We start from the raw sequence: 25349 nt of genomic DNA on the forward strand, positions 1-25349 counted from the left end.
CAGGAGTGAGAATGAAGAAACATCTCACTGGTGTAGATTGCAGATGATGATCAGCGAATCAGATAGGTTGGCGGATTTACCGTATTTGTTAGAGATATTTCTCTGTTTGAAATTATGGGATCTCACGAGTGTCTTCTTATTGCAGATACGTAAAAAAGTATTCATGACATTCAAGTAACACACAGCTAAAATGGGAAGAAGAGGTTCTCGGGCACCCTGGAAACCCTTTGAGATATGGCAGCCTCTAATTCAATCATAAGGCCCACTATGAGACACTGTCACTAAACATCCAGAAAGCAATCTCATTCTTGCGTCTCGTCTCTTTGTCTTGCCTGCCTAGGCTTGCTGTACGTTTTTCAATTGCAAGTAGACTTCTCAGAGTCTGACCGCTCACTACAACAGTCTCACGTTAAATTTTTATTTCATTGTACCATCCATATATGTAGTTCTCTCTAGTAGAGTGCATATGATAATTACAAATTCTAAAATATCGTTTATTTAAACTAATCCGGGTCTGCAGAGCACAAAGCGAGGTGTGGAGATTTCCAGGAATCCCAGGTGCATTGTTTTATTTGTGTACTTGTCTTGAGCTTGCTACGCAACATCGAATCAAATACGAAGAGAATGTGTGGGCTCAGAGAATGTGTACTTGTTTACTTTGCCGTTCTTGTGAGTACACGTTCGGGAGAAAACTTCTAGGCTTTTTATTAAGTTTTGAAATATATGAAGGCATTTGGAGTTTGCTCCAGTAACGGACAAGCTGGAACTAAGGGTGTGCGGCTGGTGGGAGCTCCAACAGCAGGCGAGTGTTTTCGCGGTGGAGTGGCTAGCATCCTCTCTGTAAGTGCAAACCGCATTGTTCAGCAGTACACTATTATCTTTATGAGTGTGTTGGTTTTTGTAGGGACCTAAAGGATTCAAGGCTAGACACTGCTAGCAGTAGGCCGTGAGAAAAACGCGAGCTATAATGTGTTGTGGTATTTCTCGTAGGGCGACCGAGGAGGGCCTGGAGTGAAGGTAGAAGTTGTGTTGTCGGATACTCGTTGTGTTCTGCGTTGGAATTAGCGCGTCGTCCGTTATTCTTGCATGCACTCTGCAACCCCGGGGCGGTCACCTCTTGGGGAATGGGTGGTACCACTAGGTAATAGGCGGTACTGTACTGTACACGTGCAGTGTACAGTGCGTGCGACGCGGCCATGTAAAGGGGCGTTACGAGTTTGCGTGCCAGACCGCTCTCGCAGATATTCTGTTGCAACTGACTTGCAGTAGCTATATATATATATATATATATATATATCTTTATTGTTCACTTTTTAGGGTCATCCAGGCCCAGCTGGACCAGATGGACCGAGAGGATCTAAAGTATTCTGACTAACTTTATTCAAATTGCATGATGTGTTGTTATGTAGTGCAAATAGCAAAGTTAACTTAGCCGGCCTTAACAATGAATTGAATCATTTCGTATTATAGGGTGAAGAAGGACCTCCTGGAGGTGACGGTCCTCAAGGATTCAAAGGTGATAAAGGAAATACTGGGTCTTTCGGAGGCCCTGGCCCTAGGGGACGTCAGGTATGTTTTGATACGAATTGACAGTGTGTTTTACTCGGGTATTGCTTTGTAAGGGAGTTCCTGGGGAACCTGGCCATACTGGAGAGCCTGGTCAAATGGTAATTTTGTACATATCTATGTTTAGTCTTTTTGTTGTAAAGATTTGAAATGTTTGGCATTTAAGGGGTTGCCAGGTGATGATGGACTGCCAGGGTGTGAAGGAAGCAAAGGAGTGAAAGGAGATAAGGTAAAGTTTACACTTTACTCGGGCCAGTAGCTACGAATTTGAAAGTTGTGAGGTTAACTATTGATACTAGTTAATTAATTAGTTGGGTGTGTTTGCAATATTAAGTCTTTGGACAAGTTATGTACTAGAACTAAACGTTAACCTTAATTACTTAGCTGATTAGGAGTCTGAATGCTTGCCTGCAGACATGCATGTGTCAGTGGCGGATCCAGCACACGACTTGCCCGGCGTACCCCTCCCCCTCCCCTTGAGTGAAATCTAGAACTCTTTGATTTTGATAGAAACTTGGTACAATTATTGTAGTTGTAATAGAGTCTAAGATTGTAGGCTAGTTATCATATCATGAATAAAGCAATCATGAATAAATGATCATTGCTTGGTCTTCTTTTGTCTGTATTTCGAGGCTACTCACAGCTTATAGGAACTCTGAAGTAGGTGTCCTTGCTTCCGTTTCTGCATCTGTAAAGTTCTAGCATATTGAGTTGCTTTGCAAAGTAATTATGTCGAAACGCTGAGCCGCCGATTAGCACAGTTTGTTGCATCTATGGAAACAGTAATCTCCTGCAAAGCATGTGGTGCCATTCGATCAGAGTGCACGAATCTTTTGGATGTGAACAGAATGAGAGTGCCACTATACCAGCACTTTTCAGCTTCAACCAGGAAGAGCGGAAGACACATTCGAGGACAGAATACGATCGCAGGAGACTGTCTTACAGGTCGTTACTTCTAGTAGACAACTGGAGTCATTGATAATTAAGGGACAAAATGACGGCTGCTGAAGAAAATTCTTTTTTTGGACGCCTTACACACCTCTGCTGGTGGAAAGCCAACGGAACTGTCATAGATGCCCTTCTATTATGTGAAAGATTGTCAGATGATGATAAAATGAAAACAGGAATGTCATACGTCCATGCCTTCAAAGAATTTCCCAGACAAGCGGCATAAGGATGGAGTCAGTTGACGTTTCTAGCAAATTTAGTTGATTCATAGTGATGTCATAAGTAGAAATTATCACTGCTCCACCCCCTCAGTAAAACCCTGGATCCACCACTGCGTGTGATAGCTAGAACACAACATCCTAAGACTTTTCATAATGCAAAAGCCACTTGGAGAACCATGGAGGTTTTAAATTGCACTTTGCCACAGTTTAGATACCATCTGTTTTCTTTGTGAAATGAATCTACTTGGCTGCATGAGTATTTTAGGCAAGTGCAGGGTAGTTGGAGGAAAGCGTGTTTGTGTGCGCAGAAAATGTCAGTCAGCCAGTGTGCGCATTGCAACCTTTTAGCGTTCATGCCCAGTGTCAGAGTTACAGTAGAACCTTACTAATCCAAACCTCGCTAGTCTGAATCCTTGCTAATTCGAATTACCTTAGCACTCTGCCTTGTCCAGATCAGCCTTATCTGGGTTGCTGTCGCATTGAAGCAGTTATCTTAGATTCTATCTTAGTTTTAGCATATGTGCTTATCTGACTATTTTAAATCCTGACTGTCACAGGATATTTAGAAGTATGTAGTCATTGCAGATGTGTCATTTAACCGTAAACATGACAAATGGAGACATACATAGATGCACCAGGTGTCTGGGGTAAGGTCTGGATATCCGAGGCTATGCCTTTTTGCAGAGTCGTATCTATGGCTATGCGTTTTTGTAATCCGAACAACTTCACTAATCCAAACAGGACGGGGCTATTCGAATTAGTGAGGTTCTACTGTACCATGCAAGGAGAACAACAATTTAGTCTCTCTCGTTAGAAGGGACGTGTAGTGGTGTCATCGTGAGGTAATAATTAGTTGAAGAAAAGATTTTTTAGTCATCTATGCGTTATTCCAAAAGTGCTTAATTAAAACTTAATGAGTGATGAAAGTACAAATCTTGGGAAGTGGTAGAGTTGAATTAAATTCCATTAATTCTACCAGTGACTACAGGCTTGTTGGTGCTATAATCATAAGCACATTGCTTTACAGTTGAGCATTTGCAGTGCTACAGCTAGACGTCACTACTACGATATATAGTTTGCTGCTAGATCTAGTCAGAAATTATGGATTTGTTGAATTTTGTCTGTTTCAAAGGCAGAGCTGCCTACCTATATTGTGACGCTCGAGCGCTGCACAGATGAATGAGGCAAGTGCCTGAGGACAAGGCTACGGTTAGGCCATGTTGGCAATGCCTAGTAGCTAACTAAATACCGGATTTGAGTTCACTGATTGGTTTGCCATAGTGCAATCCTATGTCACTACCTTCTCAATTGTCTTTTTTGTCAATATGGACGATTTTTTTGTTAGGTTATGAACAATACGGTGTTTGTAGGTTTTTACTGGTATGAGATTTAATTATGTTACCAAGATTTATCAAGTGCTGTATGAATTCATCATGTTACATGTTGTTTCTAATGCATATCTTCTGAGTCAGATTTATGTTAGATAATTGATGTGTGTCTGAGTGAGTAAAAGTGAACAATTAAGTGAATTAATGACTGGCTAAGTGCAAGGTGTCGACAAAGTGCATTGGGGCTAATATATTTACTAAAATAGATTTACCAGTAGTAGTAGTACTATAATATGGTACTGTATTTTGGCTATTCAAGCATGTTGCAGTATATTATTAGGAATTTAGTAGCTATTTGATGGTGTCTTTATTTACATAGGGTGTCAACGGAGATTTTGGCATGAAAGGTAGAAAGGTGAGTTTGCAGTAGTTGCCTTGTGTACAACATTACATTCATTACTTTATGTGATGATCTAGGGTCAGAAGGGAGAACGAGGTATGACACTAACAGTTGTACTTTTGTTCACTCATAGAGCTTACTGACAATTTGTTTACAGGGTTGTCAGTTATTGGCAGGAAAGGAAACAAGGGTGACAAGGGAGAGAGAGGATTTACTGGTGAAAACGGACAAAAAGGCAACAAAGGTGATACATTGTAAGGCATGCAGTGAGACGTAATTTTTCTACTTGTGTGTCTTTATTATGCTTGGGAACCTTGGTTGTGTAATGGTCTTAAGAATAGTTTAGTCCAATAGATCATGCAATAAAGGACTAGTTCCAAATGAGAACTTGATAAAAATGGAGAGATTGCGTGGACCAATAGTCTTAAATTTTCTACTAACACAGCCACATCAAATTGATTTGTTGTTTCACGGCCAACTGACCAAGAAAATTACGTCATGCAGTGACATGACTTGTATTTAGGACTAAACCACATGGCTTTGTTCATGTTCACTTGGCCCAGTGTCTCTATCCAACAGAGTGAGAAGGTTCTGGTGTCTTGCAAGGTGGCCAAATGTGAATGAGCAGCTTCGTTTGGGGACTTGCTGCAGATAGTGGATGCTTCAGCTGCTACAACCTTTGTCCAGCAAGAACAGGTTTTTCGCATCCTTGAGTTTGCAGAGCCTGTCCATTCTGTCCCCTTGGATGGCTCTATAGAGCTTTGTAGTGAGTCAAAATGAACGTTCTGGTTTGCCTATTTGAAGGAAAATATCAGGAAACGTTGGTGCCTTGTATGCTAGCCAGAAACAGATTTGAAGTGCTGATGACTTAAAGTCGAAAGAGAATGCTGCCTCTGACTGAACAAAGTGACGAACTGCAAGCAGACCAGAAATTGCACTATGCAATTTACAGATTCTGGCAAAGAAGGTATTTCTTCATCAATGCAATGTGTATCTAACATGTGTGTCACATGAGCTGTGCATGGGTGTGTCTTTTTTTATAACCAACCAACTGACCCTGAAACAGCCTCCAGTTGGCCAGAAACTACAAATCAAGTTGACGTGACTATACACTTTGAAGTAGATCTTTACACCATTCTGTGTTTTTAATAGAATGACATCGCATTGTTATGATGCATTGCAGGGCATCAACTATTGAATTCATGGAAGTATGGTAATTTGTGATGTGGTTAGGCTATTTATTTGAGTAGACCCTACATGAGTTTAGGTTGCCAATGATACAAAAATGCTGAAAATATTATGAAGTCAGCTGAATAGAAACAAACTTTTGGTTTCTATTTTTATTTCGTAAAGGGTGCAAAACATTGTAAGGGAGATTTTAGTTAAGTTATATTTGATGGATGGTGCTTATAGGTGATCTTGGCCCACACGGACCAGAAGGGAAAGGCAGAAAAGGTATTGGCTTGGCTGTTACAGTGTTGTGTAGAAGTGGTGTACAATTTGGTTGTTTAATTAATGAAGGTGACAAAGGAGAGCCAGGAAAGGGAGATGTTGGTGACAAAGGTGGGAAAGGAGAACCAGGACCTGGTGGTAATCTTTTCTTTTTCATATGCTACATTGTGCGACATATGCAATGATGTGTTTATCTATATGACAAAGGACCCCCTGGAGAGAAATTGAAAGGTATTATTGGTCTTCTTGATTTTTTGATGTTCTAAGAATATGACTACACTCTTAATTATTTGATTACAAGGTCAGAAAGGAGAGAAAGGTTTTAAAGGTGTGCATCCTGTGCCAAGTTACACTATTTTGACAAATTTATTGTACACACGATGTCTGCTTAGGTGACCAAGGACCACCAGGGAAAGGAATCAAAGGTGTGGTTTGTTGTTGATGTAATGTGCAGATAGGAACATTTGCTTGTTTTACGAAGGTGACAAAGGAAAGGGAGACAAGGGAAATGTCGGTGACAAAGGCAGCAAGGGTGACAAAGGAAAGGGAGACAAGGGAGATGTAGGTGACAAAGGCAGTAAAGGAGACGAAGGACGTGTTGGTAACCTTTCTACTTATACTATGTTACATGGTGTTCTAAATTCTGTGTAATGCACATGTGATCAAGGACCTCCAGGTATGGGAATGAAAGGTAATACTGGTCTTGTTGACTTGTGCAGTAATGTGATTAATTGCTGAATTGCTTAATTACTAGGTCAGAAAGGAGAGTCAGGAGTAGATGGCATAGGCCGTGAAGGTCCGAAGGGAAAGAAAGGGCGTGTTGGTAATCTTCTTTATTTGTATACCACATTTATATAAGGTATGCTAAAGTGTTTCCTAATGTCTAGGTGATCCTGGTCTTCGATGGAAAGGAGAAAAGGGCTCTGTTGGCCCCAAGGGGGTTAAAGGAGATATAGGCCCAAAGGGTAATAAACATGCAATTGCACACTAATGCTTTTGATGGATTATATCTATGCGGTGTAATTTAAGCAGTTGGTTAGTAAATGTACAGATGTTGTCACGTGACTTGTATGAAGTCATGGGACTGAGAGGAGCATATTAAATAGTAGACAGGTGTGTTATTCTATTTGAGCATGGTGTTCCATTTTGAAGTTGTCAGGGGCAACAGCTAGGAAAGGGTGTTTCCAGTCTACTGCTGTAGGCCAACAGTGACTGACTATAGCCCCGAATGCATAATGTAGGATCCGAACCGAACCTAAGTGGTTACATGACAATGTTTATGTACTAATTTAAACAAGTTTGTACCACAGTCAGCAGATAGCTATTCAGATTAGTAAATTTGTTCAGCTAATTAACTTATGCTCTTGGAAATTTTGCTTTGTCTTATAGGGTAGGTGTTCCTAATTGTGGACACTCCCCGGTAATTTGAGTTACAAACGCTCTTTCTCTGGTAACCTGCAACGGAGAGAGAGGGAAATATGTCTGATGTATGCACCAATGTCTAAGCTTTGGAACAATACCTGTACGACGAGAATCGCACAACGTCTGCTAGTGCACTAGCAAAATATACAGGATAACATTTGTGAACAGCCCAAACGGGGGTGTATTCTAATTGTGGACATTTTTTTCTCCACCACAGAAAGCGACTGGGTCTGAGTAACAGCTGGACTAGATACCTGAATGGTTGCCGCAGAAGCTGGTATTTTGGGTCCCAATCAAAATCATGTTCTGTTGTGTATCACGACGATTCATTTGCAAAACTGTTAGCACCTACAAGATTCCTCCCATCACGTCCACTAATTCGAAGTACACGAATCGATCTTTTGTTGGATCATGAAAGTGCCCTGACGTTAGTTAAGCAATTATCGAGTATCTTGGTAAAGTTTTGAGCCTTAAATTTACGTTGACTGTAACGTGCTAAAGAAGCGCAGTATGTGCATGGAGCGAACGTGTAATACCAGTCCAGTAAACACCTGAATATCTTCACTCACACTAGACCTAGACATCAGTAATCCACTGACAATCTAGCTGTTTTCACTGCTACTACATCTGGCCACAATAGGGTATGAAACGAGAACGAACAAAGTAGGTGGAATGTCAATATCAGCGACATTCGTAATCCAGTCAGAATTTGACTGTCTTCACTGCTACTAGACCTGGCAACAATAAGACACAAAATGCAAACCTACAAACTCACCTAGGGTAGGTGGAATGTCAAAACTACCTTGTCTGATATCAATAATCAGCTCAACCAGCAACATAAGCTGCTAGAACCACAGTTTACAGTTCAGATGTTTATCTAAACATGATTGATCGTCTCCTGCATTGTATTGTAAACAAAACACTTGGTTTCTGCAAATTTGAAAGGCATGACGCTATTTTACACAGAGGTGATACACCACAGAACATGGTTTTGATTGCGGCCCAAATACCAGCTGGTGAGGCAACCATTCAGGTATCTAGTCCAGCTGTTACTCAGGCTCAGTCGCTTTCTGTAACGGAGAAAATATGTCCACAATTAGGATACACCCCCGCGTCTAAGCTGTTTACAGACGTTGTCCCGTATATTTTGCTAGTGCGCTAGCTGACGCTGTGCGATTGTAGTCGTACAGGTACCGTTACGAAGCCTAGACAATGGTGCGTATATCGGACATGTTTCACTGTCTCTTCGTGCAGGCTACTAGAGAAAACAGCGACTGTAACTCATATTACCGGGGAGTGTCCACAATTAGGTACACCTACCCTACATGCTGCCTGTCACATATGGCTGTTTCTAATTCAGCGAGGATGCATGGCTAATTTGTTGAACTTCGTCTTCTTTCCATGGTCTTATGTTTGACATATTACATGCTCGGAACCTGGCTATTATCTGGAACTTGTGTGCGTTGTAGATAGAGAACTAATTAGCTGCTTGAAGTCCTAACATAGTCTGGATTTACACTGCCACATGGTAGACTGTATTTGGATGAGTGAGGGTTTGTATTAGCAAAGATTGGATTAGTGAGGTTCTACTGTATGATTGTACTTTCAAGTCGAACTGTTTTACTACATGTAGGACTAAGAATGATGCTTGTAAATGTTGGATTGAAACTAACTGTTTGCTAGGCAAAATTTTGAAAATGATGGAAAGTTGTTTTGCAATCATTTTGCTTTATACTTTGTAAAGGTGGTGTATATTATTGGCGATTATAGGCATATGTAACTGCATTTACTATATATATTTTATTCCATATGAATGATTTATTAGTGTGAAAGTACTTGCTCTCATCAGTGGCATGATTAACAGGGTCTTTGTGTTCAGGCGACCCAGGAATTGGCTATGCAGGTGGAAAAGGTGAAAAAGGCATCAATGGAACTAGAGGAGATAAAGGACGCAAAGGTTCTTAATAATTAACTATCTTACATCAGGAAATGATTGTGTGTATAGAATGCAAATTGCGGATGAATAATCTTTTGCAGTTTTAATTATCTGCAAACGTTAATATTCATATAATGGATGTGCCCTTACATGCACATTGAATTCTTATACCTCTTGTGACCAAGTCCACTTGTTCTCTGGCTGATTTGACGAGACTGCTTACATGGGCCTGCTTGCATAAAGGAGAACTCCCACGCTAATACAAGTTAATGTTTAATCAAAGTACTAGTTGCCACAACTTCATTGGCACAACAAGTTTTTACCTAGGCCTGTCAGGAAGAGAGAAACAAGAAGGCAAAGTTGGGGGCGTGTTGCATGGGCGCCACCATCTTGGATGATGACGTAGAAATGTCTTACCTTCGCGCATGTGTACATTGCTGCGTAGGCAAATCTTGCGTAGGATGGTGTATTGCATTGCGTATGGCTGTAATAATAAAGATAAGGACAGACAGCGTGGTGTGCGTTTCTATCGATTACCACTTAAGAACAAACCATTGCTGAAAGAGTGGTTGTCCAAGCTTTGTCTGAAGGATCCGCCCTTGTCACAGAACAGTCGTGTGTGTACGGAGCACTTCCACTCCGACTGCTTTGAGCGAGATTTACAAGCAGAGCTCTTAGGAACAAAACAAAGGGTGTGCCTGAAGCCCAACACTGTTCCAACACTCTTCTCTTTTGTGAGCAGCACATCAACGAGGGTGACAGGCAAGCGACGACAGCATGTTCACGTAAAACAATCCAAGCTTCTATAGTACAAACTAGGAAGTTAAGAATTTTATGTAATGTGCAGGCTGTTACTGATATACTAGAACAGTCATCATCTAAAGCAGCTAAAGAGGAATCTGACCAAGAATTTGAAGGATTGGAAGACCAGGAGATACCAGAGTCAAACACTCTACCACTAATGTGTGATGCATCAACGCAGTACGATCTCTCACACATTGTGAATCCAGAAGAACATTCATATTTTTTAACCTCCTCTCCCATTCCTTCAGCTGATAGGGCATTTCATCCCCCTTCATTCTTGATAGCGGCCGACCCAGGGAGTCCTACTGCTTCCTCGGAGGGAGAGGTATCACGTGACATTTATACTGGTTCAGACTACGATCCTTTCAATGATACAGCTGCTGCAGACACATCAGTAACATCAGTTCAGTTAGACGAAACAGAAAAATTACCACCAGAAGCAGAACAAAAATACATTGTTTTCAGTAGCTGCCTCCAGACCCTTCTTCGATTCTGTCCAACCTGCGGAGCAGTTGTTGAAAGCACATCAGAACACTCACAAGGAAGCATGTTGACTGTGACACTGCAGTGCTCCAATGGTCATTCCATTACTTGGAACTCACAGCCATTAGTCAAGGACATTCCAGCAGGCAACTTATTAGCAGCCAATGCAATCCTTCTCTGTGGTGGAAACTTTGCAAAATTTTCGCAATTTGCTGATGTTTTGAAACTGCAGTTCATGAGTGAGTCTACCTTCTATCGAATCCAAGATGCATACCTCGTACCAGTCATAAATGACTTTTGGGAAAAACACCAGAAATCCATTCTTCAACAGTTCAAAGACACCCCCCTATGTCTCCTAGGAGACGGGCGCTGTGATAGTCCTGGCTATTCTGCCGAATATGGCACATACACTCACATTGAGCAGGAAACTGGACTAATACTTGACTTCCAACTTGTTCAAGTCAGTGAAGTTGCCAACTCTGTTGTCATGGAACGCGAAGGATTTGAACGTTCACTTCAAAAGCTTCAAACTGAAGGCTTGCACATCAAACAAATTGCAACTGACAGACATATCCAAATTGCAGCTACCATGAGAAAGAAATACCCCAACATAGACCATTAATTTGATGTTTGGCACGTGTCTAAAGGAATAGCAAAAAAGCTGACACAGAAGGGAAAATCTAAGAGATGCACTAAACTCCTGCCATGGATCCAATCCATCTCCAATCACCTGTGGTGGTCTTCTCAGTCTTGTGATGGAGACTCCCAAATACTTACTGAAAAGTGGACATCAGTTATCCACCACATAGTAAATGTCCACTCTTGGGAAGGTGCTAGCAAGTTTACAACATGTGAACACGAAGAGCTAACACGTGAGGAATGTGACGAAAAATCCTGGCTGAAGCCTGGCTCCAATGCTCATGAGGCCTTAAAAGAGGTTGTGTTAGACAAAAATTTACTAAAAGACATACCAAAGCTCACCAAATTTTGTCACACAGGCATGCTAGAAGTGTTTCACTCACTTCTCACAAAGTACTGTCCTAAAAGGCAGCATTTTGGGTATAAGGGTATGATGACAAGAATACAGCTGGCTGCTCTGGACCATAATTACAACATTGATTGAGAACAAGCAACAACAAGTAAAGGAATCAAGAGGTATAAAGTTGTATTTCCTAAAGCTACCAAAGCCTGGGTAGCAAAACCTATAGCTGAGACAAAATCGTATCAATACCTCCACGAAATTTCAACGTCTGTGCTGAAGAGAAGATCAATGGAGCACACACCCATAAGGCACCACAAAGCTAAAGCTCCACCAGTGGACTTACCCAAAAATATAGCTGGGCACAAACAGCCTCCCAAAGAAGAGATTATACGTAGAACTAGTACTCGATTCAATTAGAAGTATTAGTCCAGTTTCCAGTTATTCAGTTACAAGGTCTTCAGTTGTTTGTGTCAACTACATATAATTTGTTAGCTAATACATCACTGAGAATCATTAGCATCTCTAAACCCAACATAGTGCCCACTCTCTTCTGGAAACGCTCTGCGTACGGCAGACACCACACACGATGGTATGACTATTCGTACACCTCTCCCCAACATCTCGTGAGCCCAGTGAGTAAATTGGCGGTAAGCCGCCAGTCTCAAAAGCCTACACAGGGAATTACCATGCACTAGCAGGTGAGAACGAACGTGATCGTTGCTTCAAGTCATACCTGGCCGTAAGAGGTTCTGTAATGGAGCCTGGAGAGACGTTCATGACACCTACCGCTGTGCGTAGAACTTCATAGTGCAAGCAGACAGTGTGAAAACTGTCATGCGCTGTCGCACATCTCACGCCATGAAGTCTCCAGTTCAGAGCATCGACTTCCTTGCAGCAGATACATTCTGTAATGCTCGGCATGACGATACACAAACCACAAGTACACCACTCGGTGTTTTCTAGTCGTTCCGTACGCGTATCAGGGACATGAAGTGTTTGGTCGTCGTCGTCGCTACCGCCAGAATCACTTTCTGACATATCTCCAGCGTTTCGAACAGGTTCAAAGTTATACGGACGTATAGTTTCCATTGTTCTCTTCAGCCGCTGCGAGACATGCGCATAGGGTAAGACACTTCTACGTCATCATCCAAGATGGTGGCGCCCATGCGACACGCCCCCAACTTTGCCTTCTTGTTTCTCTCTTCCTGACAGGCCTAGGTAAAAACTTGTTGTGCCAATGAAGTTGTGGCAACTAGTACTTTGATTAAACATTAACTTGTATTAGCGTGGGAGTTCTCCTTTAAAGAAGGCATGGCTGTGAAGAAGGGGCAGAACCCGGTCCGGCTTACCGTGGCCTGGGAGATCCGGTGTCCTGTGTGGATCCGAGACCCGCGACAATTCAGGCCAACTCACCTTTCACGTGAATAACCAGGGAGTTAAAATATTGAGAAATTGCCCCCATGCACTCATCTGACTTTGGGAGGGTGGGTGGGGAATCGCTCACACACACAGCACTGTAGAATTGGCGGGCTGGTTGTACAGCTAACAATACGCATGCGCTTTCTGTCAAACGTACCTCACTCGACTGCTCCTCCTTGCATGCTCTTCCGCCTCAGCAGTGCACCTCCGGAGTAAATTCAACTACGTTTATCTAATCCATTAAGTGTGTGTGCAGGAGAAGTACTTGTATCCAGAATGTACTTATTAATGTCTCCTATCTTTAGTTTGCAATCGTTTAATTGCAAGAAAAAGACAAGTCACAATTGTTTCCTCAATTTCGTATATGTAGTATGTCTAAGGCAGGTGACTGGCAGTAATATCTTACTTGCTGTGTAAAGGTTCAAAAGGAGTAGGAGAGAAGGGAAAGAAGGGTGAGATTGGGAGACCAGGTGTGAAAGGTGACAAGGGAGAGCGAGGATGGACTGGTCATAAAGGTCAGAAGGGTAAAAAAGGAATTGCGGGTGCCAAGGGAGACATGGGACAAAAAGGAATGATAGGACCAGAAGGTTTGTATCTCTGTTTTGTGTTGGAGATTATATATGTAGTAAAAGGTCAACCAATGATACAGGAGTCAAAGGTAAAAAGGGAAGTAAGGGAGAGCTCGGACGACCAGGACCTTCAGGACCAAAAGGTATTATGTCTAATGTATTTATGTTTGCAGCAGGTATCAGGCTGTCCTTCTGCAGCCTAATTTTAATTTTATAACTCATGTTTGGGAAATGTTAGCAATACAGTATTATTAGGTGACACGTTTTTATTTGCTAGTATTGTTTATTTCAAATCGTGTCTTTGCAATTTTTGCATTACACACAACAACTGTGCATTGTCATACTTCTTCTGGTGAAACATAACTTTAGTGGTGTGGTCTCCCTATAGCATAGAAACCACAAGAATAGTAACAAGAAGAACTGTTCTCTATACTAAAAACTTCCCTTTCTAGAGCTGTTAGATATTTGTTAATTTCTGTTAGACTGTGGCAATATAATGCCAAAGTTATTGTAGATTTTGGAAATGTAGATATTGCTTTTGGGGAGTAGTGTAAGTAGTTTCTTCTGCCATTAGGGCAGAATTATAGAAGATATATGTATGGTATTACAGTAGTGTGTGTATGTATTAGTTTCATGTAGCCAGACCTTTTCTCACCATATCAAACTTGCAGCCATATATTAATTGATTAAACTAACACGTAAGGTTGGACGGATGCCAAGCGTGTATGTATGTATTTATACACATGTGTCCTTGCTTTCAACATAACCCTTTTGTAAATATCAAAAAAGGCTATATGGCTCCAGTCAGAGGAGAATCATTATGTTGTCTTGGAGCAGAGGATTTGCCCAGGTGCAATGATAAGATCTGGTCCCAACGATCCAGATCATTTCTGCATAAAGAACCTTTTTTGTGTACCAGAGAACATTTTCAAGTGTACTTTGAACTCAGTGGTTGATATGCTTTCCCATGGTTCCAGTATTGTCATGGAGGATGGTTGGATGGTGGTTGCTGCCCTCTATGTCGACATGTACAGACGTTGTCTCACATGTTGAATCGTTGTCTAGTGTTGGTTGATATACTTACTCAAGTCCTCATGGTTATTAGTGACTTCCTATCTGAGCACTTGCTTGCTTGGTATCATTTTGAATGTCAGTTACCTAACAGCACCTACAGTACCGCCACATTCGGCTTGCCTGTGCCTCTGTCTTTTGATCAGACATCTGTATATGTTGTGCACAAAGCACAAATTTGGATAATCCGTGGATTGCCCGGTACAATCCATGGATCGCCAATACAAACCATGCATACCTAACCCTTATCCTAATCCTAACCCTCAACTGACCCGGAAAAATGAGACATCCACGGTTGTCCATATCCACGCTTTGCACATGACATATATACAATGACCATAGCATCTTCTCTAGCTCAGCTTACTGTTTGATGAAGGACTAGGGGATGGCAGAGTCAGAAAAGCTACCAAATACTAGGATTTGATCAATAAAGTTGCTTTTTGGGATCGCAAGTGCAGCTTTGAACAAGTGAACTTGGTTCCAGAGGAGTACTGCACAAGAAGTCTTTTTCACTGTTTTAAGATGTATGTTCAATTAGTCTGAAAGAAATCAAGCAACTTCGAGAATGTATCTGCCTTTGTATCATTATGCTATTTGGTCTACTAAGTAGAACTAATAGGCAAGACTAATGAATGTTGGTGATAGTCATGTTTTAGTGCTTAGATTTGGACTACCAAGGTATGTATGTTTGTTGCGTTATGAGAGTATTGCTGCATGTCTTTATAGACTGGTGTTTATTCATACATGCCAGTTCTCCCCTTTGCCTAATAAATGGGTTTTTCCATATATGTGGTATGTATGTATCTATGTATGTATGTAGGTATGTATGTATGCATTAGATTCGAGCCAGTCTCTCCTCTCCCGCCGTTCTTGGATTGTCACTCTGGAGCAAGGAGAGATGGTACCAGACCACCTTCCAGTGCAATTAACTTTGAAGAGGGCATACTTCTAGCAGACAGGGTTACATAAATGGCTCCCGGGAACCGTGTAGTGATCGTTGTAACATTGTGATTTGTTAGTAAGTGATATCCTCTCGACAAATGAATTCTTCTACAGTATACATAGGCCTAGTCTCGCGTAGCCAGACCCTTTTCCCGCGTCATACTTCTGCAAAAATGGGGTTTGGTGCGGTTTCTTTGAAGTCGTCGTGTTGCCGCTTGTACAATAGACAGACAACTAATTAGATAAAGACCAGATGAGCATGGCAGTACTCAGTACTTAGTGGTTACTTATCTCTTATCTACACTGGCTGGAATTTCCTTTGCTTTGTCTTCTTGTGAATTGTGTTGTCATGTGAGCGGCGCAGTTATGTCTCTGCGAATGTGTAACTTCTATGTGTACTTACACAGCACTCGGGGCGTCAACGACAGCCTAGACGTAGCTAGTGTCCATTTTGCCAGCTATTGTGTGTGTTCTTATGCTCATGTTTTGTCGTCTCGTGCTAGCTAGCTAGAGGTCGACCCAGAAACATGCAGAGTGCGCTCACTGCATAGTCGGTGGCCATGGAAACAATGGACGTTCCAGGGTGAAGACGTTTGATTCTTGCTGTCACTGTCCCTGAGTGCTGTATAAATACACATAGAAGTCACATGTTTGCAGAGACATGACTGTGTCACTCACATGACAACACAATTTGCAAGAAGACGAAGATAAGGAACTTCCAGCCAGTGTAGATAAGAGTTAAGTAACCACCAAGTCCTAGGAGTGCCTTGCTCATCCGGTCTTTAGTTGTTCGTTTATCATACAAGCGGCAACATGATGACTTCAAAGCAACCGTGCCAGACCCTATTTTCGTGGAAGTATGACGCAGGAAAAGGGTCTGGCTACGCGAGACTAACATAGGCCTATGCGGTGAAAGCCTGTTGCTACGCCATACAGTGTCTAGTCTACTGCAAAGCAACAGGTTTTCAAAGGAACGGAGCGTCAAAACAGTCCACGTATGCTGATGATGCATTGTTGATAGTTCAGACAAGCAGCTTACAGCTCTTTCCACTCTAAAGACATTGTTCAGTCGCTTTCTGCCAATCTCCTAACGATTATGAAGTGCTTGTATGCCACATAGAAACAAATATGGAAGGCAATTACAAAAGAGGGTTAAATGTGCCCAAGGCAGTTGGCAAGCGATGTGCAATAATGGAAAGCACTTAGTGACGTCAGTAGGCGGTCCGGTACCAGTCTCTCTCCGGCGAGGATTGACAGTCTGGGGAATGACGAAGGCGGGGAGAGACTGGCACGAGTCTATGTATGCATATATTGTAATATTTTTATTATGTGTAAATATAGTGCGTAGTTTTGAATGTATTATTAGGCAAAGGGATGAAAGGTGACCAAGGAATCAAAGGCATGAAAGGTTCACCAAGTGTTGGAACTAAGGGAGATAAAGGTAGACGTGGTGATATGGGTGACAAAGGACGTAAGGGACCACCATATGAAAAGGGTTTGAAAGGTCAAAAAGGAGAAAAGGGAGACCACGGACATACAGGTCCTCCAGGACCTAACGGTGCAATCCATAACTTTGGTGTTGTTTTTGGAGGTATAGGAAGGTCTAATTCTGTTTTTAGGTACAAGCATTGTAGGACCAATGGGACTAAAAGGTAGGGTGTTATACTTGTAAGGTTGGTTTATGTGTATATAGTATTACTGTTGGTTACTATGACTGTTTTTATAACATTGTTAATTAATTCTGCTCTTGTTACATTTCTGTAGCCCTGGAATTCCAGTCTATTGTATGGACTTGAGAGTTATCTTTGTATAGGTTAGGGTAATGATTTGAGGGTACATCTTTCTGTAGTCATTTGTCTGCAACTGTCAAGAATATGCAGTAGAATGAAGGCCACCTGGTTGAAGTTTAGAAGTGAGGTGCCTCTGCGTACTGTTGAAATCGTTTGCATTAAAATTGTGGTCCAAGAGTGTAGTGAAAATAGGTATTGTGGTTTATGTTCCTTTTATTAACAAGCAAACAATAAGAATTAGTAGTGATGTTATTAATGTTCTTTAATTTTTGACAACTTTGTAGGCATTAAGAAGTTTGCTCGTTTTGCTTAATCATTGGTGAATACCACATGTAGAAGAAAGGCATTGTGATCTTCAACATGATGTCATCAAACATAAGATCAGAATGGCATACAGATCGAGCACAAATATTTATTAATGTTGCTTAATTATTTGTTGAACTCATGGCACTTCTTTGTAGAAATCTACCTACCCTAATTAGATGACTGTTTCTATAAGATTGCTTGAATTTTTTATTTTATTTATATGAGAGAGAAGTGCAATGAAACTAAACAACTGTAGACATGTTTTTTGAATGTCAGATAACTACGTACTTATAATAGCAACCGGTCTATCTCAAACTGGCAATTACAGGCTTTACAATTGAGCAGTTGAACTGTACTTGTTAACTGTACTTGTAGTGATTTGTAATCGTTTGTTGTTGTTTATTACAATCTTAAGGAGTCAAGGGTGATGGTATAGTTGGAGCAAAAGGAGACAAGGGATTTAAAGGTATGATTGACCATTTGAATAACAAACAATTTCTTGTTGTTACTTGGGGTTGTTTTGTAGGTGATCATGGTCATCAGGGTGAACCAGGAGACCCAGGTATTTGGATTTTTGGATTTTCTATTTTCTATTGATAATGCATGCTTTTATGGCCACATGTGCAAATGTTGTGCAAACACATTTGGCAGGATATCGATTGATGTAGTGGTTGTACCTGTATGCTCAATAATCATTATCACACTGCATGGTGACCACTTGAAACTGTTTGTCTGAAGTAGCTAGATGTGGTGCTGTGTAGATGTTAGTGTGAAAGCATGTAAAACAGGTTTATCACTGCTTTTGGTGGCCACAAAGAGTTATTAGACTTACACCACAAATGTGGGATGACTATTGCACGTATAACTGAACCTTTTTTTCACTGATGAAACTTTCTGCATGGAAAATTGCTATGCCAATCAGGTGAATCAATTTGTAATAAACAGAGTTATTACGTTCTGCAACATACTGTACTGGTACAGTAGTATTAATTGAAAGACTTTGTGATAGCACAGATTCTTTGATAGAACTTGTGTTAGCTATTAGCCAGAAGAAACAGAATTTTGTAAGAGTCGTGAACTTAGCAAGTAGTGTATTCAAAATACACGACTTCCAGTTTGTGAGTATGTAGATCTGTGACTATGTCTATCACACTCAGGAATGTGCCACACCCTTAATGCAGTCCAATCATGGAGCAGTTTTTGCAATTTGTCGTACATGACAACCAGAGACAATGGATGAACCATCAATCTGGACTGCAAAACTTTCATGAAAGAAGTTTTTACCAAAACAATGTAATTCATGTTTGCAATTGCCAGGTCTTGTAACTGCTAAAGGAAAATCAATCCCTTTTCTGGCTTATATTATTTACATTGGAACCTAACACTGTATGACCAGGAGCGACGTTTATGTTTTGTGTATGATAACTTGATGATTACAAACTATTTTTGCCATGTATGGACTTTGTGGTCACGTCAAACAACAGTTGCTTTATACGATTTTAGATAAATTTTAGAAGGAGCGTGCTTAGAAGGAAAATGGTGTGTAAATATGTGGTTTTCAAATGCTCATAGCTGTGGAAGTGAGGGTGTAAATAGAGCTACTATTTTAGTAACAATAAGTAGGTGGAAAATAGGGCAATTTTCTGCTGCAGTACAGAATGTACCATTAGTATTAGTCTTGTGTAGTTAGGCCACTCCCCTGTTGCTACTAGTTGGCACAGCTCCTTACCAAACAGATAGTGAGAGGAAAGCGGTCTGGCTACACAAGACTACACTGTACATTGGTATGACTAGGTGTCAAAGTGTAATAGAAAATTTAGTGTGTATAACTATGTAGATTATGTAGGTATACCATTGTACGTTATCGTCTTGTTATTATTTTGTGAATAAAGCCCTACATGCTCTAATTGTGCCTGTATTCAAACAGAAGGGCTCCATGATTTGTCTATTTGATGAGATAGTTTGTATGAGTTATGTGAGCTTATTGGAATACTATGTTTGCAGGTTTGAAAGGCAAAGGTGGTGACAAGGGTCTGAAGGGAATGAAAGGTGTGTATATACGACAATGTAAATTACTTAGGTAGGTACCATCAGGACTACGTCATATGGATATCTTGTATATTTTCTTTCTATCATATTTTCACGAATAGAGGTTTATGCTCAAACTGTGCCCCATGTTCTAGTAGAGACCCGTGGAACCTATTGACCTAAGCAATATAGCCTCATGTTCGATTAGATCTCTAGGGAATAGATACTAATTATTATTTTCGAAATAAAGCAAGTGGACTTTGCCGTGAAGTACAAGACAAACAACTCAAGAAGAAAATCCAAACACTGAACACTGCAACCATGTCTCTTGAAGGAAAGGAAGAAGCATACATTACGGACTAAAAGATTGTGATCATAGTGCAACTGGTTCTAAAGCAGATTGAGATTACAGTACATCAACATGCATATGTGTTTGTGGTTACTGATCAATGTTTTATTACGGCTTTCTCAAAATATATAGCTCTCCATAATTTGTCCATTTGATGAGATAGTTTGTATGAGTTATGTGAGCTTATGGGAATACTATGTTTGCAGGTTCGAAAGGCAAAGGTGGTGACGAGGGGCCACCAGGACCACCGGGGCCACCAGGGCCGCAAGGTCCGAAGGGAATGAAAGGTGTGTATACAACAATGTAAATTACTTAGGTAGGTACCATCAGGAGTACGTCATGTGGATATCTTGTATATTTTCTTTCTATCATATTTTCACGAATAGAGGTTTATGTTCAAATTGTGACCCATGCTCTATTAGAAGCCCATGGAATTTATTGATCTAAGCAATGTAGCCTCATGTTCGATTAGATCTCTAGGGAATAGATACTAATTATTATTTTCGAAGTAAAGCAAGTGGACTTTGTCCTGAAGTACAAGACAAACAACTCAAGAAGAAAATCCAAACACTGAACACTGCAACCATGCCTCTTGAAGGAAAGGAAGAAGCATACATTACAGTCTAAAAGATCGTGATCGTAACGCAACTGGTTCTAAAGCAGACTGAGATTACAGTACATCAACATGTGTTTGTGGTTACTGATCAATGTTTTATTATGGCTTTCTTAAAATATATGGCTCTCCATAATTTGTCCATTTGATGAGATAGTTTGTATGAGTTATGTGAGCTTATTGGAATACTATGTTTGCAGGTTTCAAAGGCATAAAAGGTGACGAGGGCCCACCGGGTCCATCAGGGCTACCACGGCGAGGTCCGAAGGGAGACAAAGGTGTGTATATAACAATGTAAAATAGTTATGTAATTTATGGAGCAGTATTTGCAATTTGTTGTACATGACAACCAAAGAGAATGTGGACAAACCATCCATGAAGAAGTTTTTACCAAAACAGTCGAATTCATGTTTGCAACTGCCAGGTCTTGTAACTGCTAAAGGAAAATCAACCCTTTTTCTGGCTTGTATTATTTACATGGGAACCTAACACTGTGTGACCAGGAGTGACAAGTATATTTTGTGTGTGTGATAACTTTGTTACTTTGATGATTACAAACTCTTTTTTGCCATGTTATGGACTTTGTGGTCACTTTCAAACAACAGTTGCTTTATACGATTTTAGATAAAGTTTAGAAAAAGAGCGTGCTTAGAAGGAAAATGGCGTCTAAATTTTTGGTTTTCAAAGGCTCATAGCTGTGGAAGTGAGGGTGTAAATTAAGCTACTACTTTAGTAACAAAACGTAGGTGCAAAATAGGACTATTTTCTGTTGCAGTACAGAATGTACCATTAGTATTAGTCTTGTGTAGTTAGGCCACTCCCCTGTTGCTACTTGTTGGCACATCTCCTTTCCAAACAGATAGTGAGAGGAAAGCGATCTGGCTATGCAAGACTACATTGTACATTGGTATGACTAGGTGTCAAGGTGTAATAGAAAATTTAGTGTGTATAACTATGTAAATTATGTAGGTATGCCATTGTATGTTATCGTATTGTTATTATTTTGTGAATAAAGCCCTATATGCTCTAATTGTGCCCATATTCAAACAGAAGGGCTCCATGATTTGTCTATTTGATGAGATAGTTTGTATGAGTTATGTGAGCTTATTGGAATACTATGTTTGCAGGTTCAGAAGGCAAAGGTGGTGACGAGGGTCCACCGGGGCCGCAAGGTCCGAGGGGAATGAAAGGTGTGTATACAACAATGTAAATTACTTAGGTAGGTACCATCAGGAGTATGTCATGTGGATATCTTGTATATTTTCTTTCTATCATATTTTCACGAATGGAGGTTTATGCTCAAATTATGCTCCATGCTCTATTAGAAGCCCATGGAATTTATTGATCTAAGCAATGTAGCCTCATGTTCAATTAGATCTCCAGGGAATAGATACTAATTATTATTTTCGAAATAAAGCAACTAGACCTTGTCCTGAAGTACAAGACAAACAACTCGAGAAGAAAATCGAAACACTGAACACTACAAGTAGAAAGGAAGAAGCATACATTACAGACTAAAAGGATTATGATCTCAGTGCAACTGATCCTAAAGCAGACTGAGATTTACAGTACATCAGCATGTGTTTGTGGTTACTGTTCACTGTTTATTATGGCTTTCTCAAAATGTATGACACTCCATAATTTGTCCATTTGATGAGATAGTTTGTATGAGTTATGTGAGGTTATTGGAATACTTAGTATGTTTACAAGTTTTAAAGGCACAAACGGTGACGAGCGTCCACCATCACGACAAGATCTGAAAGGAGACAAAGGTGTGTGTATATAACAATGTAAATTACTTAGGTAGGCACCATTAGGACTACGTAATGCCCTTCTTTTGTACGTTTTCTTTCTGTCATATTTTCACGATAGAGGTTTATGCTGAAATTGTGCCCTATGTTCTAATAGAAGCTTATAGAAACTATCAATCTGAGTCATATAACCTCATGCTTGAATATAGATGTCTAGGGAATAGATACTAATTATTGTTTCAAATAAAGGTGACAAGGGAACACCTGGTGATCTCGGACCAAAGGGATCAAAAGGTAATAATTAAACAGATAGTCATAAACATACGTTTGGACTGCATGTGCAAGTCTTTGCTGTATTGTGTGCTTTAGGAGACAAGGGAAAAGAGGTGAAAGGTGAACCAGGAGAGAAAGGTGATAAAGGTATGAGTAGTTTGCCAAAAGTATACACTATGACATAATCTTACAGCATGTTGTTTAAAAAGGCAATCAAGGAGACAAAGGTACTTTTGACAAAGTCAAATAAATACACGGATTATATGTTGCTTTCAATGAAAGGGCAAATAGGTGTAAAAGGCCAGAAAGGACAGAAAGGCCAACGAGGGCCGATTGGTCCCATTAGCCCCAAGGGTAAAGTGCACTAGTTATTTGTATTTTTGAAATTATGTCTGCAATGTAATGTTTTGTAGGAGAGAAAGGTTCTAAGGGTGTGCAAGGGATCATGGGACCACCTGGTCGTAAAGGAGACAATGGACGGAATGGCATTCCTGGACCAAGAGGTAAATCTCTTTGTTAGTTTGTCTTATCTCCAGTGATTTTTGTAGTAGAGAAGACACTACAGCTTAGTTTGTTTAGGGCCATATGGAACCATTACTATTGTCCGACACAGCCAAACTGCAAATATTCCAGACTGCCCACGTGGATTTTCAGCACTCTATTCTGGCTACTCGTTTATCTTTGCTCATGGATTTGGTTTAGCGCAAGGTCACATTCAATGATATTTATTACTTTCTGCTTTGATAAAGAGTGATGTTTCGGCAGGTCAAGATCTAAGCCGAAGTGGCTCGTGTGTACAGAAATTTGTAGAAATACCATTTGTGGCATGCAGTGGTGGACTTTGTGATTCTAGATTGAGAGATGGATACAGGTGATAATTTAAATTATAATTTTAATACTCATATATGGTGTAATTTTGTCCTGGTAGATACACAGCAATGTTCATTTCATGCATGCAAAGTATCAAGTTTGTTGTGTTTGTAGTAGTGTACTCTATCTGTGCACATACTCTACCATAACATTTTTTGGAAATATTAACTAAATTACTACAAAAGTGCAGGGTGGTTTTCAAATTATATTGACTCATTGTTTGGAACATTTCATGATTTGGTAAAATGGGCATGTGGAAATTGCATTGTATATAACTACTGTATATGCATTTATTAGATGTATTTACACCACATTCACACTAGCAACTCAGAACAAGGTTTTCATTTCTTTATTAAAATTACTTGATGCAGGCCTTGTTTTGATGCTGATTTTGACCATCTAAATCAATTCTACATCTGGCATGGTTCTGAAGTCTCTAGAGTGTGAACGTAGTATTACCATATGGTTTGTTGTCTGCAAGAGTGTAGAGTGTTTTGCTGTCATCTAGTTACTGGCTTGCTGTAAATGGACTCAATCAACCTAATGAAGGCAATGAAGGCAATGCTGGCTTTATAAGTCGATGCAGAGTCTGTGAAGGCAGTGCTGCGGTTATTACTTTGCACAGCCAGCTGCAAGCCACGCCCTCTTGTCCTTCAGGATATGTTAGTCTTTGGAATGGATACAGCTATTACATGGTGATTGTCTGTATCATTCTTGCCTATTTGTTGGTTGATATCATCTTTTTTGTAGAATTCTGGTGTGACTGGGGAAGGCAGTGGTCAAGATCTTGCTTCTCCTGGGTCGTGTCTGGAAATGTTTGCTGCCATACCGTTTGCTGAATGCAACAGCCATAATCAATGTAAGCGTCAGGCATCGAATCGTGGCTATTGGTTAGCCGCGACGGATGTCAAACACGACTCAAGTGTCCCAAGTAACTCAGACCAGGCAGCTCAAAGGATAGGCAGGTGTCGAGTATGTGCTCGAAGTGACTAATTGACCATTAAGTTGAAGAACAAATAATATAACGTTGCTATATGTATTTGTAGCATAGTTTCTATTTCTGATTATTGAACTAGACTTAATGAAGTTTAGCTGGTTTGATGAAGTGCAAGAAATTGTTTTCGGCATATTGAAATACTGGCTGGACTTAGTATGAACATGGGGTTGAAATGTTAATCGTGATAAGCTTTATAGTTTATCTTTATGTTTGTTTTTGGATTGATCAGAAAGCTGAGGTTTTGAAAGGAAGACACTAAAATTATGCATGTGTGCTGTATGCGTTCACTTGTACTGCTATCCTATTTAAAAGGGGTCATTTTAATTAGTCAAGCAAGATATGTAACAAGCAGTATACTTTCTTGACTGAACAGTTGGAGAATTGGTTACATTTTGAAAGGAAATAGCACAAAGTGCTCTTCCACCACCACCCCACACCCCACCACCACCCTCCTGGACACCTTGGTGGAGTCTGATTGGACATGCAGCTGTGGAGGAGGGAGGGTAGCTACAGATGACACATTTATGTTTGTCTACTGTTATGTTACTTTTGAAAGGAAAGTTGCAAGTGAACTGTATCATTGCAGAAAATCTTGAACTTGTTTGTTTGACATACTGCATGGCAAGTGAGTTTTCTGTCTTTCCGTCCACAACACTTTTGACAGCATAATAGGGCCCACCGGTCTAACTGTTAATGCATTAAGTTAAACTCTGAGATATTCATCAGGAGTGAGACTGGGAAAACATCACTAACAACTGGTGTAGATTGACAGATGATGATCAGAGATAGGTTGGCTGATTTACCATATTTATATTTCTCTTTGAAATTA

At 40.4% G+C, this 25349-nt stretch overlaps 3 protein-coding genes across 5 annotated transcripts; 2 read left to right on the forward strand and 1 right to left on the reverse strand.

The window, feature by feature from the left end:
• Positions 1–534: 534 nt before the first annotated feature.
• LOC134178105 (collagen alpha-3(IV) chain-like) lies at positions 535–1590 on the forward strand. The gene is made up of 6 exons (XM_062644896.1): positions 535–669; positions 730–840; positions 905–922; positions 991–1017; positions 1318–1362; positions 1471–1590. Exons 1-6 carry the CDS (start codon positions 625–627, stop codon positions 1588–1590), a joined length of 366 nt encoding a protein of 121 aa, XP_062500880.1. The 5' UTR covers positions 535–624.
• On the forward strand, positions 1458–24771 carry LOC134177985 (collagen alpha-1(IV) chain-like). Of its 2 annotated transcripts, XM_062644764.1 has the most exons (35): positions 1458–1569; positions 1623–1667; positions 1733–1795; positions 4443–4478; positions 4541–4559; positions 4621–4707; positions 5877–5918; positions 5985–6053; positions 6123–6146; positions 6217–6243; positions 6308–6340; positions 6397–6516; positions 6583–6606; positions 6670–6738; positions 6803–6880; positions 9217–9294; positions 13381–13548; positions 13611–13673; positions 16910–17101; positions 17163–17195; positions 18055–18105; positions 18166–18201; positions 19644–19688; positions 20223–20303; positions 20830–20907; positions 21757–21819; positions 22630–22674; positions 22750–22800; positions 22863–22880; positions 22936–23007; positions 23067–23156; positions 23233–23361; positions 23419–23524; positions 24032–24218; positions 24274–24771. In XM_062644764.1, the coding sequence occupies exons 2-35, from the start codon at positions 1665–1667 to the stop codon at positions 24514–24516; spliced, it is 2523 nt and encodes an 840-aa protein (XP_062500748.1). In that variant the 5' UTR covers positions 1458–1569; positions 1623–1664; the 3' UTR covers positions 24517–24771. The 2 variants fall into 2 exon arrangements, with proteins under 2 accessions (XP_062500748.1, XP_062500749.1); XM_062644765.1 differs by lacking the exons at positions 20830–20907; positions 21757–21819.
• On the reverse strand, positions 11486–12630 carry LOC134177987 (P2X purinoceptor 7-like). 2 transcript variants are annotated; one of them, XM_062644767.1, is made up of 3 exons: positions 12276–12630; positions 12071–12211; positions 11486–12016 (listed from the first exon to the last, which is right to left on the reverse strand). In XM_062644767.1, exons 1-3 carry the CDS (start codon positions 12578–12580, stop codon positions 12013–12015), a joined length of 450 nt encoding a protein of 149 aa, XP_062500751.1. In that variant the 5' UTR covers positions 12581–12630; the 3' UTR covers positions 11486–12012. The 2 variants fall into 2 exon arrangements, with proteins under 2 accessions (XP_062500751.1, XP_062500750.1); XM_062644766.1 differs by having other exon boundaries at positions 11486–12211.
• Positions 24772–25349: the final 578 nt, after the last annotated feature.

The sequence above is a fragment of the Corticium candelabrum genome, chromosome 4 (assembly GCF_963422355.1).
Source record: "Corticium candelabrum chromosome 4, ooCorCand1.1, whole genome shotgun sequence".
NCBI lineage: Eukaryota > Metazoa > Porifera > Homoscleromorpha > Homosclerophorida > Plakinidae > Corticium > Corticium candelabrum.

Coding starts and splice junctions, on each gene's coding strand:
- LOC134178105 (XM_062644896.1), top strand. CDS start 625: ATGTGTGGGCTCAGAGAATGTGTACTTGTTTACTTTGCCGTTCTT. Junction 1,018..1,317: donor GAGGAGGGCCTGGAGTGAAG/GTAGAAGTTGTG, acceptor TTCACTTTTTAG/GGTCATCCAGGCCCAGCTGG. Junction 1,363..1,470: donor ATGGACCGAGAGGATCTAAA/GTATTCTGACTA, acceptor TTCGTATTATAG/GGTGAAGAAGGACCTCCTGG.
- LOC134177985 (XM_062644764.1), top strand. Junction 6,341..6,396: donor ACCAGGGAAAGGAATCAAAG/GTGTGGTTTGTT, acceptor TGTTTTACGAAG/GTGACAAAGGAAAGGGAGAC. Junction 18,106..18,165: donor AGGAGACAAGGGATTTAAAG/GTATGATTGACC, acceptor GTTGTTTTGTAG/GTGATCATGGTCATCAGGGT.
- LOC134177987 (XM_062644766.1), bottom strand. CDS start 12,580: ATGTCAGAAAGTGATTCTGGCGGTAGCGACGACGACGACCAAACACTT. Junction 12,212..12,275: donor ACAGAACCTCTTACGGCCAG/GTATGACTTGAA, acceptor TTCCCTGTGTAG/GCTTTTGAGACTGGCGGCTT.